The sequence below is a fragment of the Orbicella faveolata genome, unplaced genomic scaffold (genome assembly GCF_042242905.1).
Source record: "Orbicella faveolata isolate gen_17 unplaced genomic scaffold, um_ofav_v1 contig_35, whole genome shotgun sequence".
In the NCBI taxonomy this organism is placed as follows: domain Eukaryota; kingdom Metazoa; phylum Cnidaria; class Anthozoa; order Scleractinia; family Merulinidae; genus Orbicella; species Orbicella faveolata.
Genome location: NW_028301564.1, coordinates 1,089,075 through 1,101,350, shown reverse-complemented (window position 1 = coordinate 1,101,350; position 12,276 = coordinate 1,089,075). Strand labels below are relative to the sequence as shown.

At 37.9% G+C, this 12,276-nt stretch overlaps 1 protein-coding gene across 2 annotated transcripts; it reads right to left on the bottom strand.

Annotated features, from left to right (window-relative positions):
- Positions 1-505: 505 nt before the first annotated feature.
- On the bottom strand, positions 506-11,500 carry LOC110056630 (protein Wnt-7a-like). Of its 2 annotated transcripts, none has more exons than XM_089273573.1 (4): positions 11,353-11,500; positions 11,044-11,267; positions 9,475-9,746; positions 506-2,698 (listed from the first exon to the last, which is right to left on the bottom strand). In XM_089273573.1, exons 1-4 carry the CDS (start codon positions 11,439-11,441, stop codon positions 2,219-2,221), a joined length of 1,065 nt encoding a protein of 354 aa, XP_089129699.1. In that variant the 5' UTR covers positions 11,442-11,500; the 3' UTR covers positions 506-2,218. The 2 variants fall into 2 exon arrangements, with proteins under 2 accessions (XP_089129699.1, XP_089129700.1); XM_089273574.1 differs by lacking the exon at positions 506-2,698 and adding an exon at positions 4,443-5,392 and having other exon boundaries at positions 11,353-11,496.
- Positions 11,501-12,276: the final 776 nt, after the last annotated feature.

Below are 12,276 nucleotides of genomic sequence, written 5' to 3'. Positions count from 1 at the left end.
TGCATTTCTTCAATAAACAGATTAATCCAGGATCACTCGGATCATGGTGCATCAAAGGAACCGAAGAAACCTTGCCCAGAGTGGACACTGAGGGAATTCTCCGGCTTTATTGATGCACCAAGATTCGAGTCGATCTTGGATTAATCTGCTTAGTTAAAAAACGTAACATCAGTTTTTGGATTGAAGAATCCAATCTTGGATTTTCCCAATTAAAGCAACGCACCCTTAACTACGTACCATGAAACCTGTCTGAAGGCCATCGTGGGAGCTTGCTTTTTAATTTTGTCAAGGCTTTTTGAGGGGAAGGAAGAAGATTGACTTACATGATTTAGGGCACATGAAATAGGAGTTCGGGACCTTAACTTTATTTTTCTAAAATCTCAAATCGATTTTCTTTGTGTGAAATCTGCTAGACGCATTAGCATGATTGTCAAGATTGTCAGATCATCTGGTACAGTGCAAGCTTCTTTATGGTCTGTAGTTACAAAGAACTTACAACATTGAACACAGTTGTAGTGTCGTATTTGTATCTCTTAGAATTGTTTTTGTCTCATTTCCCCTATTTTACAACAAAATTGCATTTCTACATTGTATAATCAGGATATTGATCAAAATGTTTTTCATTAAACCACATAATTGCAATATTAAAACATAAAAAAAATTCAGCTATCAAAAAATTGTCCTCTAGTCAGTCTTTCAACACCGAGGTTCATCATTTACTTTCTTTCATCGGATTTCTGTGAAATTATACCCTGTTTTTAGAAAAGTTGTCTGGAACTCTGAAAAAAAACGTACTCTTCTGATTTTTCAATGATCAACTAAACATAATAACTTAATGATATAATTATAAATATGACTCAGTGGGATATTTCCCTAAGATATCTGATAAACCTTGTATATTGACGTGTTCATAAAGATAAATAATGTAAAAAAATAAACTCCGGTATTTCTTCAAAACTACAGAATTAAATAAGTCATATTCTTCTCAAAATCTCATTCAAAAACGCTCTTTTAGAAATAACTGGCCTTTGTGCGGTATTCCTAATGGCAAAATTAAATTACTAGCTAAGTAATGCGATAACTTTGCAATGCCACAATGCGATAGCTAATCCCTTACTATCTACTACAGCATAAAGTGTATCTTGTCATATCAAATAAAAAAAATTAAAGCATTTTCTGCCGCTATCCCAAGCGGAGGCATTTGTCTTGACACCCCTTCACTTCGACAAAATGGCTGTTTACCATTTACTATTAAAAATTCGGGAAATTTCGGTCAGAATGCGAATGGTTAGACAATTTTGGCTCTACCGACCGGAAAATTTTCGAAATAAACAGAGCGTCTTGAAGAGAGGTCCAAAATTTCCATCTGGAATATCCAAGTGGAAAATGTGCTTACCATATGCAATTCGGTGAAGAAGTCATTTAATGTCGCTGGACACATGAACTACAGCTTCAGTTGCGCTTTTTCTTCTAGTTTGCCATGCGTTGTTTGGAATTCCTTGATTATTTAACTAGATCATAAAGGTATCATTAATTTTAGTATATCACCATAAAGGTTTTAAATAAAATAATATTGTTCATTAATCGATTGTTCCGTCTGCTATTACAGATCCGTTGTTCTTCGACTGCCAAAAAAAAAGCGACATTGCTGCCGTCCACAATATTGTAGTTCATACCCCATTCGTCACTTTAATAAAAAGATTTGAGCCAACAACATCCAACACTTAGCAACACGTCGCAACAGGGTGGCCAAACGCGCGCAACATGTTGCGCCCAACAATGTAGCGAAATGTTGCGTTGAAATGTTGCGATCGTTTGGCCAGGGCTTGACATTACACAACATAACAAAATATTTCATGACTACAAGATGATGCTCGCAAAAGTCTCTTCTCGTTGTTAAAGTGGCGAATTGAATATGAATTCTATCGATAAATAAAATAGAATAAAACGACTTAGCAATTCTTTCAGTTTATCAACTTAAACTATACTGCTCTTTTCAGTAAATTAGAAAGCAGTCAACAAGTTTCCAGCTCCCGCAATAATATTCCTGTTAGTTTGAAAACGTTGTCGTTCAGAGACGACGAAAGATCATTTTTTTTTTTAACGAAACGCTGACCCCTAACGACAGAATAATTGAAAAGAGAGAAAAATCAATGATTATTCTAATCTGCACTGCACACAAGCCTTAGTGCTGGGTAGTGCCCATTCCACCGCTGTCTTATTTGCATCTGAACTCTTCGGTCCTCTCTTTGCATTTCTTGCATTTCACATAACAGCACCAATGAAACTTGCAGTTACAATCCCATCTTCTGACGATCTCATGAGTATCGTAGCCTCGTCCACAGCACAGAAACTCACAACTGCCAGAACTCGAGGCGGTTCTGTTGCACTTACGCTCCACCGTACCCGGAATTCTTTTCATTCTATGTTCGTCGCAGTAATTCGGCGACTTGTCGATGTAAACCAGATCTTTCGGTGAGGGTTTCTCTCCATCACCCGACTTGAGAAGATAAGCGTCTCGTTTACCGTCTCGTGTGGGGTATTTGACAGTTCGTGCGAGGACAGGCTTGTCGTAACGTTGTTTTAACTGAAGTCCCACTTTTTTGAAGGAGGGAAGCGCCTGCCAGCAGGTTCTGGTAACACACGACGCCGAGGCGCCATGACAGCGGCACTGAATTTCCCGACTCTCTTTGAGCGCCTAGTAAAAGAAGGGTCCCCAAGCAAACACTAAATGGTTGGCAACAAGTTATATTTTGGCAAGGAACCACGTGCTCTTCTCTCATACACGCCCCTTGACTGTCCGGGAAAGTCAGTAGACCAAATTATCAGGCGAACAAGGGAAAAATATATCTTTGAATAAGAAGGGGATTAATCAGACCTCGTGTTATTGACTGAGTGATAAAATGAGACCGTTAAGACCTTCACTCCTCTATAAAATAGAGGAGAAAGTCAGTAGACCAAATTATCAGGCGAGCAAGGGGAAAATATATCTTGAATAAGAAGGGGATTATTCAGACCTCGTGTTATTGATTGAGTGAGAAAAGGAGACCGTTAAGACCTTCACTCCTCTATGATATCATTTTGGTTCAGAATCAGATGGTAATCCACAACACCATTTTCTTGCCTTGTTCATGAGGGATACAAAGAAATACAATTTTCCCTGGCCCGATTCTTCAGCTAAACATAAATTGCCACATTGGTAAAGTTCAGATACCCTGAAACCAAAGCACTCTTGGAGCCAGATAGCTTCATTCGACGAAACCAAATACATTATTTTAGTGTCCGAAAACGGATTTTCGAAACATGGTAAAAATATTATGCCTTGTACTGGAGTGAAAGTCTTAGCGGAACGATCTGGAAAGATTTTCCTTTTTCAGTTTTTTTATTATTATTATTATTATTATTATTATTATTATTATTATTATTTCGTTTTGAAAAGGAGTTTGTTTTGTCTTATACCACACCTCGCACTTGCTGTTAAAACTTTAAATCTAGAGTTAATTACATTGCTGTTGCCTTCTGTCGATCTTTTCCGATGCTAGCGGTGAACTCGCTACTTTCCAAGAAGGGAGCGGACATTTTGCACCATTGTAACGTTTTATACTGATGATAACCACAAATCTCGCGAGATATCTTGACTCAAACTGTCACAGAAATCGGGAAATATGAACTGCATTTTCCCATTCATGTTACAATGCTGTTTGCGAGCCGTGAAGAAATGTAAGAAATATAATTTACCACCAAGACAAATTGCTTACAGTCGAGACTTCGTTCTTAGAATATGGCCCTTCAGTTTGCAATTTCTACACTTGATCCCAACTATAATTTAAATTAAAACAGTTGTTCAGTTTTAGTACAACAGGTTGAGCATCACATGGACTAGTCACCAAAATCAAATGAAAAGAAGAAAACATCACATTGTTAACGACAGGTTCCTGATCAGTTTTGTAGTGACAGTCGAGTAAAGTGACCTCCATATTACAGAATCATATGGTGCTTAGTGCAAGGAAAAAGTTAAATACGTGGACATAATAAAGTTGGTTTCACGGCCTTGCTCTTGTTTGGAGAAAAAACACTTTTTTTCTGATTGGTTGCAGGAGTAAACCAAATAAATAAAATTAGGCTTAATTAAGGCAAAGTCGAAAGCAAATTCAAATAACTTTCGAAAACCCATCTTTTGAAAACTCTCTTACGAAATATGTGTTGCGTTGAGGTCCCTAACAAATAAATGTAAATAACATACTACAAAAATACTTCAAATGAAACAAAATTGGCACAGTCGCTCGTCCCCCATGTCCTGTGAACATTTATAACTTTCCGGGTGCAAGAGGTGTGGTATAAGAATTTATGGCCTTCTTAAACTTCAAAGAAAATGGCAGATTTCATTTATAGTGTAAACTACACTATAATCAATCAGCTGATTGGATAAATAATTTCAAGAATTTCACAGATTAACATCCCTTTTATTTCAGTCTAGGATGAATAAACTGTTCTTGTGTGAAAATAATACATATATTTCACATCTCCTTCAACAAATTTCGCTCGATTCCTAGTGGAAGTACATTCGTCAATTGCTTATTTTTATCTTGTCTACAACTTCACTACATTTAATAAAATCTCTTGCGCTCAGCGCTCTGTAATGTCAACTGTTCTGTGTATCTTTAACGTGCATATTACGAATTTTAACATCTCTAACGTCTGATTTGAATACAATATGAAGTTGCTATTTCTCTGTGGATGTTCTGCTGTACATGTGGTATTGTTACACTTTAGCTGGACGTTTTGTCTTTTACACTGTTGCGTTTTGATCCAGGTATTAATGTTTTTTAGGCTATGCATCTGTCCTTCAGGTCGCTCACATCTGACAGCGCGCCAGAGCTACCATTCAGTGTCTCTTTTACTTTCGCGTTCACTTGCAGGTGTACTTGACCACAGTTTCGGCGCAGTCCTGACATTTCACTTCACAGCACCAGTGAAATTTACACTTGCATTGCGACACCTCCGTGAAGTTGTGGGTATCGTGTCCGCGTTCACAACACAAGTACGTGCAGCTGCCTGGACCTACCGAGGTTTTCTTGCAGATGCGATCTTGCGTTCCAGGGATTCTCAAACGCAAGTCTCGGGCACAATACATGTCCGAGACATTCAGATACACTAAGCGATTGGATTTCGGTTTCTCTAAATCGTCAGATATGGGCACAAGGTGTCCTGGCTTCTGGCCACCGGGGCTGTCGATCATTGAGGGTTTCATTCGGACAGCAGTAAGATAGTATTCCTTTAATTTATTTCCGATATGACGGATTGAAGGCAGTGTCTTCCAGCATGTGCGGGTCGTACAGGATGCAGAAATTCCATGGCATTTGCATTCAAAAACCAAATTCTCTCTAACAACCTAAAGTAGGCGAGAAAAATGTCCCAGTTTAAGGTGGAAACTCAGGTTGCGCTATAACTCCGAGAGACAGGGAACGATAAAACGAGTCCCACTCTTACTCGACTCCGCCATGTTTACTGAAATAGATCCTCTGTAAGTTTAGTCTTTTTTTTTGTTTGTTTGTTTTTTTCTTGTTTTTTTGCTTCATTTTTACTGGATAAAAAAAAACTGTTCCAAGTTTTCAGCATCGCGAACTTTCTGAGAACTCCTTAAACGTTCTTATACCACACCTCCCCCCTCAGTCAACTGACTCGCACCTCCCCCCTCAGTCACTGACTCGCAATGGGTTTGTGCGGTTTGAAGAAGAAGAGGTCGCAGAGTTACCAGCGAGCAAAGCAGCTGCGCACGCGTAACAAAGTTGTGGCATGTTAGCGTCCAGTTGCCACGAAATGATACGAAAAGTGGCTGGTAACTGGAAAAATATGGCATTATGACAAATGTTTGTTATCAAATTGATGTTTTTTCTTTTTCCTCTAGTTATTTTATAAACTTTGTATTATATTATTCTAGCTAGTAACAGATGGAATTTTTTAACCCAATTAAAAGCTATTTTGCTAAAAGGTAAGAACTTATCATTTTAGTTTATTTTACTTTTGACCAGTGCAACTAAATAAGAAAAGTCTCACATTTTATTCTTTACCCGCTAAGATATAGTAATTTAGTATTTTCAACAAAGTAGCATTTATGTTGGATAAGTAACGATACTAAATCATGGATATCACATCTTCAAAAATTTAGCCTGTTAAGGTTGCTTTTATCATTAATTGGTCTTGTTTATCTTAGTTAGTTGTTACTTTATGGCTTCCTTCGATATCAAATTTATGCAAAGGGAACAATGAGTGTCTTTTTTTGTCATATAACCCTTTGAACAAAATTGACCTTAAAGGCTCAATTTAGAACAACTTGGATCTACACTGGAAGTGCGTTGGCTTACTATATTAGAGAACTTAAGCAAACCTCGACGGCAACGGCAACGAGAACGCCACCAAACTAAAAGTTTAATAAGTAGAACAATGGCTGTGCGTTATACTGAAATCTTTGCAGTCTTTGCACAACAACAGCGTGAAATGACCAAAGTACTGCATATCTTGGAAAAAACAAACGACAGCGGCAAATTTCTCGTATTTTCATTTGGAATAGACCATTGGTGTCATTAATTTACCTTGAGCAAGTTCTGAGACCAATAGGCGCATTTAACAGATCTAGACAATTACGAAATTCAAAGGTCAAGTATAAATTTATTTTTAACTAGGCGTTGTCTTCGGGGTCGCCGTCGTCATTGCTTAAGCTCTGAACAGTTTCTAGGGGATGGGGGCGTGGAATCATTTGCCTGTGTGCTTTTGTTAATTTTTTTCCAGCTTTTGCTCACTCTTGCCACGGACAATCAAACCTCTCTGAGCTCATAAACCACTAATGATGAATTGTCTCATAGAATTATCGTGCACTTCGCCTAAACTGTTAAGTGCTCAAACAAGGTTTTCCTGTTTGTCCTGTATTGCCGTCAAAAATGACCAATGAACGTGCAAGAATTGTCAGAGTGATGGTGAAAATTTTCTCGCAGCTCCTAAAGTAAAATTTCAGATTTTCTCACCACACGCAGAAAGGTTTCTACAAGCGTGGGGCATAGATGGACGAAAATGTCGAACAAGATAGAAGATAGCGCGAAGTACTTTCAATAATATTGATTTTGTAATTAAATTTTCTTCAAGCGTTTGAGATTGTAAACGAATTCCTTGTATGTGACTATTCACGTGAAAGTTATCAGGCACTCCTATGTGATGCTGTTTGTCTCTTCGCTGTTTTGCAGAACGAAATTTGCGCTTACATTAAGTTACAAACTAGGACCGTTAGTGTAATACTTCAAACCAACAAAAATATAATTTTGGAATCTATACATTGTAGTTTAACTTAGTTTCTTCTCTTTTCTTGTCAACTCAAAATGAATGAATATTTATGTTTGTATCAACAACAAGGTTATGAAAGCAACATTGTCTTAAATGTATGCTTTCCAAAATGAGCAGAAGATGAGTTCCTCATTCATAAGAAGGACTCAACTTTTAAGTTATAGATTCTATCTTTTAAAAGCTTTATAAGAATTAGTTCTCCTATGAAGATAAGTGTTCGTAATATTGAAGGAGTATTTTACTTGAAACCTGATCCATTTGTGTATGTTTCAAAGTAACCTTTCAAAAAAAACTAAACTTAACTTTAAGGGTGGGAAAGCAAATATGTTTATTCCAAAAATATCTCTTCGTTATATTAAAAAACTTGTTATGAAAATAAAAGATGATCTGTCAGTGTTTGTTTCGTAGTTCCCAGCTGTTCAAGAATCCACAGTTAATATTAATCTCGGCAGGCGGGCTTACAGAGCTTCGTAGGTTTTAATTACCACGAATTCAACCAAACAATTCTTTTCATAACCATAATGTCAGGGATTTTTTTATTTCACAAAGGGTAAAATTGCTCCCCCTTCGAGAGAGCGCTGCTAGTACCCAGTATCGTTTACAGTCGAGAAAATTTCGTCTAATTCGTCTTGAACCCTGACGTCAAACGGTTGGAAAAGCCTTCAGTATTTCTTAGCCACTCACAAAGTACGGTAGTTGAACGTTGATGGGTCAAAGTGTGTAATTTTTGGAAAGGTCCTGTGCTGCATAAGCTTACATTCCCTCCGGCAGCATCAAGGTTACCCAACATTCCCATCACAGTATGAACACACTCCTTTCGAGAGGAAGCAAAGAATTCCAACGCGTGTTTGACACAAAAACAGTCGTTTTAAACACTGCTGTGTTAGTTTTGTTCAAAGAAGTTTGCAAACACGTTAACTTAATTGAAACGACCGCAAACAGTTGTATGTTAGAGATGTAAAGAAAAACGCACAGCAACTAGCAGATAGAGCGAAGAAGACTTCAAAAGTTGGTTGAAAGGTTTAATTAATTCGTCCAAACTCTTGTCAAGCAATCGAGCTCTGAGTTTCGACTTCAGCAGAAATGACAACCTTTACCTCAAAGTCAGTAAGTAGCTTGTAGACGAAGAAGGGTTAACTTAAGTACAGAAGTTCCCGGCGCCCTGTTTAGATTTAAGCTCAAGCAAGTTGGTTGATCATGAGCGAAGTGGAGGTATGGTATAAGGTTGTTGAATATTTGTTACATACTAGCTCTTTCGCAAGTAAATTTCGGTCAAAATAACATAAAATCTAATTTTCTTTTGGTTGGTTCGTCCATTTTGTTTTAATACGAGTCATTTCAATAGAACAGAGCCCTTTGTTCCCATTGTTCAGCTTTATCGTCTATCTATTGCTTATCAACAACCCCCAAAGACGCGACACAAACTATGAACTATTGCTCAACGCCACTGCTCATCCGAGGCCGGATATTGCAGTGGACATCCATCTTTAAAATACCTTAATTCAACTATGATATTTACTGTAGCTATTTATCCATCACAGTAAAAATAGATATGTATTAAGATGTCTTGATCAAGAGATACAGCAATCTTGTCGTGATTTCCCAATTGTGATCACTTTACGGAAAAGGAACTTCGTTGAAATTAGCCATTCACTGGCAATCTTTTGCGGCATGTGTCTAATTAAAAGGGAATCCATTATTTCATACCAACATCAACATTTTGAGCCAAGAGTTTTAATTTCCTACAATGTGGTTTTGCGGTTACTTAATAATAAGTTTCAACGTTTTTTTTCAATAGACTTTTTATCTTGTTTATCACACAACAATTTTTGCGTTTTCAGCTGATCCAAAACCCAAATATTCTTGAAATACCTAAACTGGGGGAGTGATACGCTCCTTAGAGAGTTCTAACAAGATTTGACACAGATACTCCGATGTAATAAACTTTTGCCGATGACTGTTCAAATATAAGGAGCTAGCCAGAATCTTTTCACATGCAAATTCCACGAGCCGGCAAAGCCATGCTCGTGTGACCAAGACAATCCGAGCCAAGCCGTTATTGTTTAGCCCTCATTATCATTAAGTAATTAGAAAAAGCAATTATGTCATTAAATTCTGAGGGGTTGATAGGCCTCCTACCTGTCTGCCCGCTTTGTTGTTGTGCTTGTTCATGAAAAATATGGCATCCTTTTTATTGTGCCGCCCGTTCACGAACTTATCAGCAATATCCATTCCGTAACTCATATCAACGCTGCACCCACCCCACATCCATCCTTTACTACTTTTCTGTCCCCACTTCCTCCTATCACAGTCGCATTCGCTCAGGTTCCCCATACTGCATGCCCTGGTGATCGCGTAGACGACTCCAGCAGATGTGATGGCTTGTGCATAAGCAGCTTCCTTCGTCCCGGCTGAAAGGAGGGCAACGGAGAAACAAGAATCAGCTAGTGATTTGCAAGCCGTAGTAAAAACTTAAAATGACAGGTTGGAAAAGTTGTTCATCTTGTCAATTTTAATTCATCTGTCGTGATGTTCCGGCGAAAGAAAAATATGTGTACAGTAGGGATTTTTCCTTCATAGCAAAAATGTTACATTAAGTTTGTGTTGGCTGTGTTCCTTCTCTCATTTTTCGAAGACCACTAAGAAAACGAAAGCCTTCTATTTTTTCGCTAGTCTTGTTCAATAGTTAGAGACGTTTATTGCCAATAACCCGTAAGCATATTTTTAAAGCGTAATCAAAACTTCCGACCTCATTAATATTCTGAGTACACGTTAAAAATAACCTTTTTATCTACTTGTCGAGACACAATAACTTTACTTTATTAGAAAAAGTTTAAAATAATAAGAAACTCGTAAATTTTTAATGGAAGTACTAAAATTAGATTTTTTTTCAAGTTGTAGATTAGTTTGAAATATGTGTTATAGAACCTAGCATATGTGTAGAGAGAATTTGCTCTTGGCTACAAAAATATGAGTTCTTTAACTGTCTCAGTTGAGGTAGATGAAACATTCTCTCGCTCGTGTCAACAATTCTACAAAAATCGTATCGTTAGAAGGTCAGGAAGAGATTCTTTTCCACCCAGGTATGATCCAAAATCTGATGTTCAAGATAAGGGTCGATTCTGTCACTTTATCACTAGCTCAAAGCAAAATAACATACGTGTTGACAGTTAGATCTTAGTTAGAAGTACCAATTTCAACTAATCTCACAGGTGCAATACCGTTTCCTGATGAACAGAACCATGTACAAAATTGTCATGATTAGAATTACGAAAATATGAAACATGATGACGACTGTCTATCGACACGGGGCGTTCTTCAGTCTCTATTTAATCTCCCCTCATAAGAAAGATCAAATAAGGTTTTCGACAACCTTGAAAAGAAGGTTAGGGTAATTTATTAGCGAAGCTAAATTATAGCCAAATTATTCGTTTCAGTGAGTTGTCAAGTTTTCACAATGATAATATGGAGCTACTTTTCCGGCCACTTGAAACAGGTCAAGAGTCTTTAAGATAAGTGGATTCATAGGTGGACTTTGAGTTAATCAGGAGCTATTTACTCCAAACAAACAAATAATCACTTTACAGCAGTTCAAGCTAAGTGGACTGCCAAATTAGTCGTGGCAAATTATCTAATATTCAGAGTACAGAACGAAATCTCCTTGAGAGATCGCTTACAACAACTTCTAAGCACGATAATCCTACTTACGTATTGCCTTGTCGTCAAAGACCGATCTTTGACCGAGCAGTGTACAGTTCCACCTATCTTCGCGAAACTGAAATTTGCATTCTTCAGCGCCAAGTCGATATCCCTCCCGAATGCAATTAATAACGTTGGGAGACTCTTCACAGATGGCAATCTGCTTAGGATACAAGCCAGGAATTTTGCTGCAGATGTGACTTAGGGAAAGGGTTGCCACGGATGAAACAACGCTGTCAGAGTGTCAAAAGATAAAAGGCTGATTGAATTATTGTGTCTCAACAAAGCACAAGAATAAGAAAATTGATTCTCACTCACAATAACTTCGAATTGGCCTCCATCAGATTGTGGGCAAAGACTGTTGCCAGTAACACAGTTATCAAGGTTACCGCGTGTTGATACTCCATTTCAGCCAGCTCAACCTCTTCCTTTTTATCAAGCCGATGGCACAGATTCTCGAATATAAATCCTTTGATCGTCGAAATGTTTAGCTCATCTCGTTTCTGATTGGTCAAAACGGAATTAATCAACTTTTTAATTTAGTTTGTGGGCCTGAACAATTGGATGGAATGTGCCTTCTTAAATATTGTTTCTTATATAGGCAGGAAAACCGTTATTGCCGAGGATCCGATAAGCATCAGATCTGAAGGTTTTATTTTTCCAGTGGCTTAACTCAAATATTTCGCCTCTACAGCCGAGCAGAAGGCTTAACGAGATGAACGAATTTTTGTGTGACGATAGGGGTCTGTCGCAGCCTTATTAAAAAGCCAACGATAAGAAAATGACGACTTAATTGAAGATTATAGAAGTGGCCAAATTTTATTAAACAGTGATTTTGAATGCATTTGAAGCATTTCAGAGGTAGATCAAAAACAAACATCCAACTCATTATTAATTGTTTGAATTGAAGTTTTCTCTTTGATGTGCCGATAATCGTGCTAGCACAGACTAACCCTTTAAGTCTTCACTGACGCAACACGACAATTGAACGGTTAAATGGCTCCGCTGCCGTGATCCCAATTCCTGTCTGCACGTCAAATAGAATGACTAGCGGAAATGGGCGACTTTATTGGTTTCCCCTTGGAGAAAAACGTGTTTATAGGAAAGACGAAGCCGTGAATAGATTACGAGTCGAAGGTTAGTCTTTCAATGACTGATTCGGCAGGCTTTCTATTGAAAAATTCCATTCTCTCCCCGAAGAGCTCGCAGACGCTAAACTTCTGCATTTGGCAATGCTGTTAG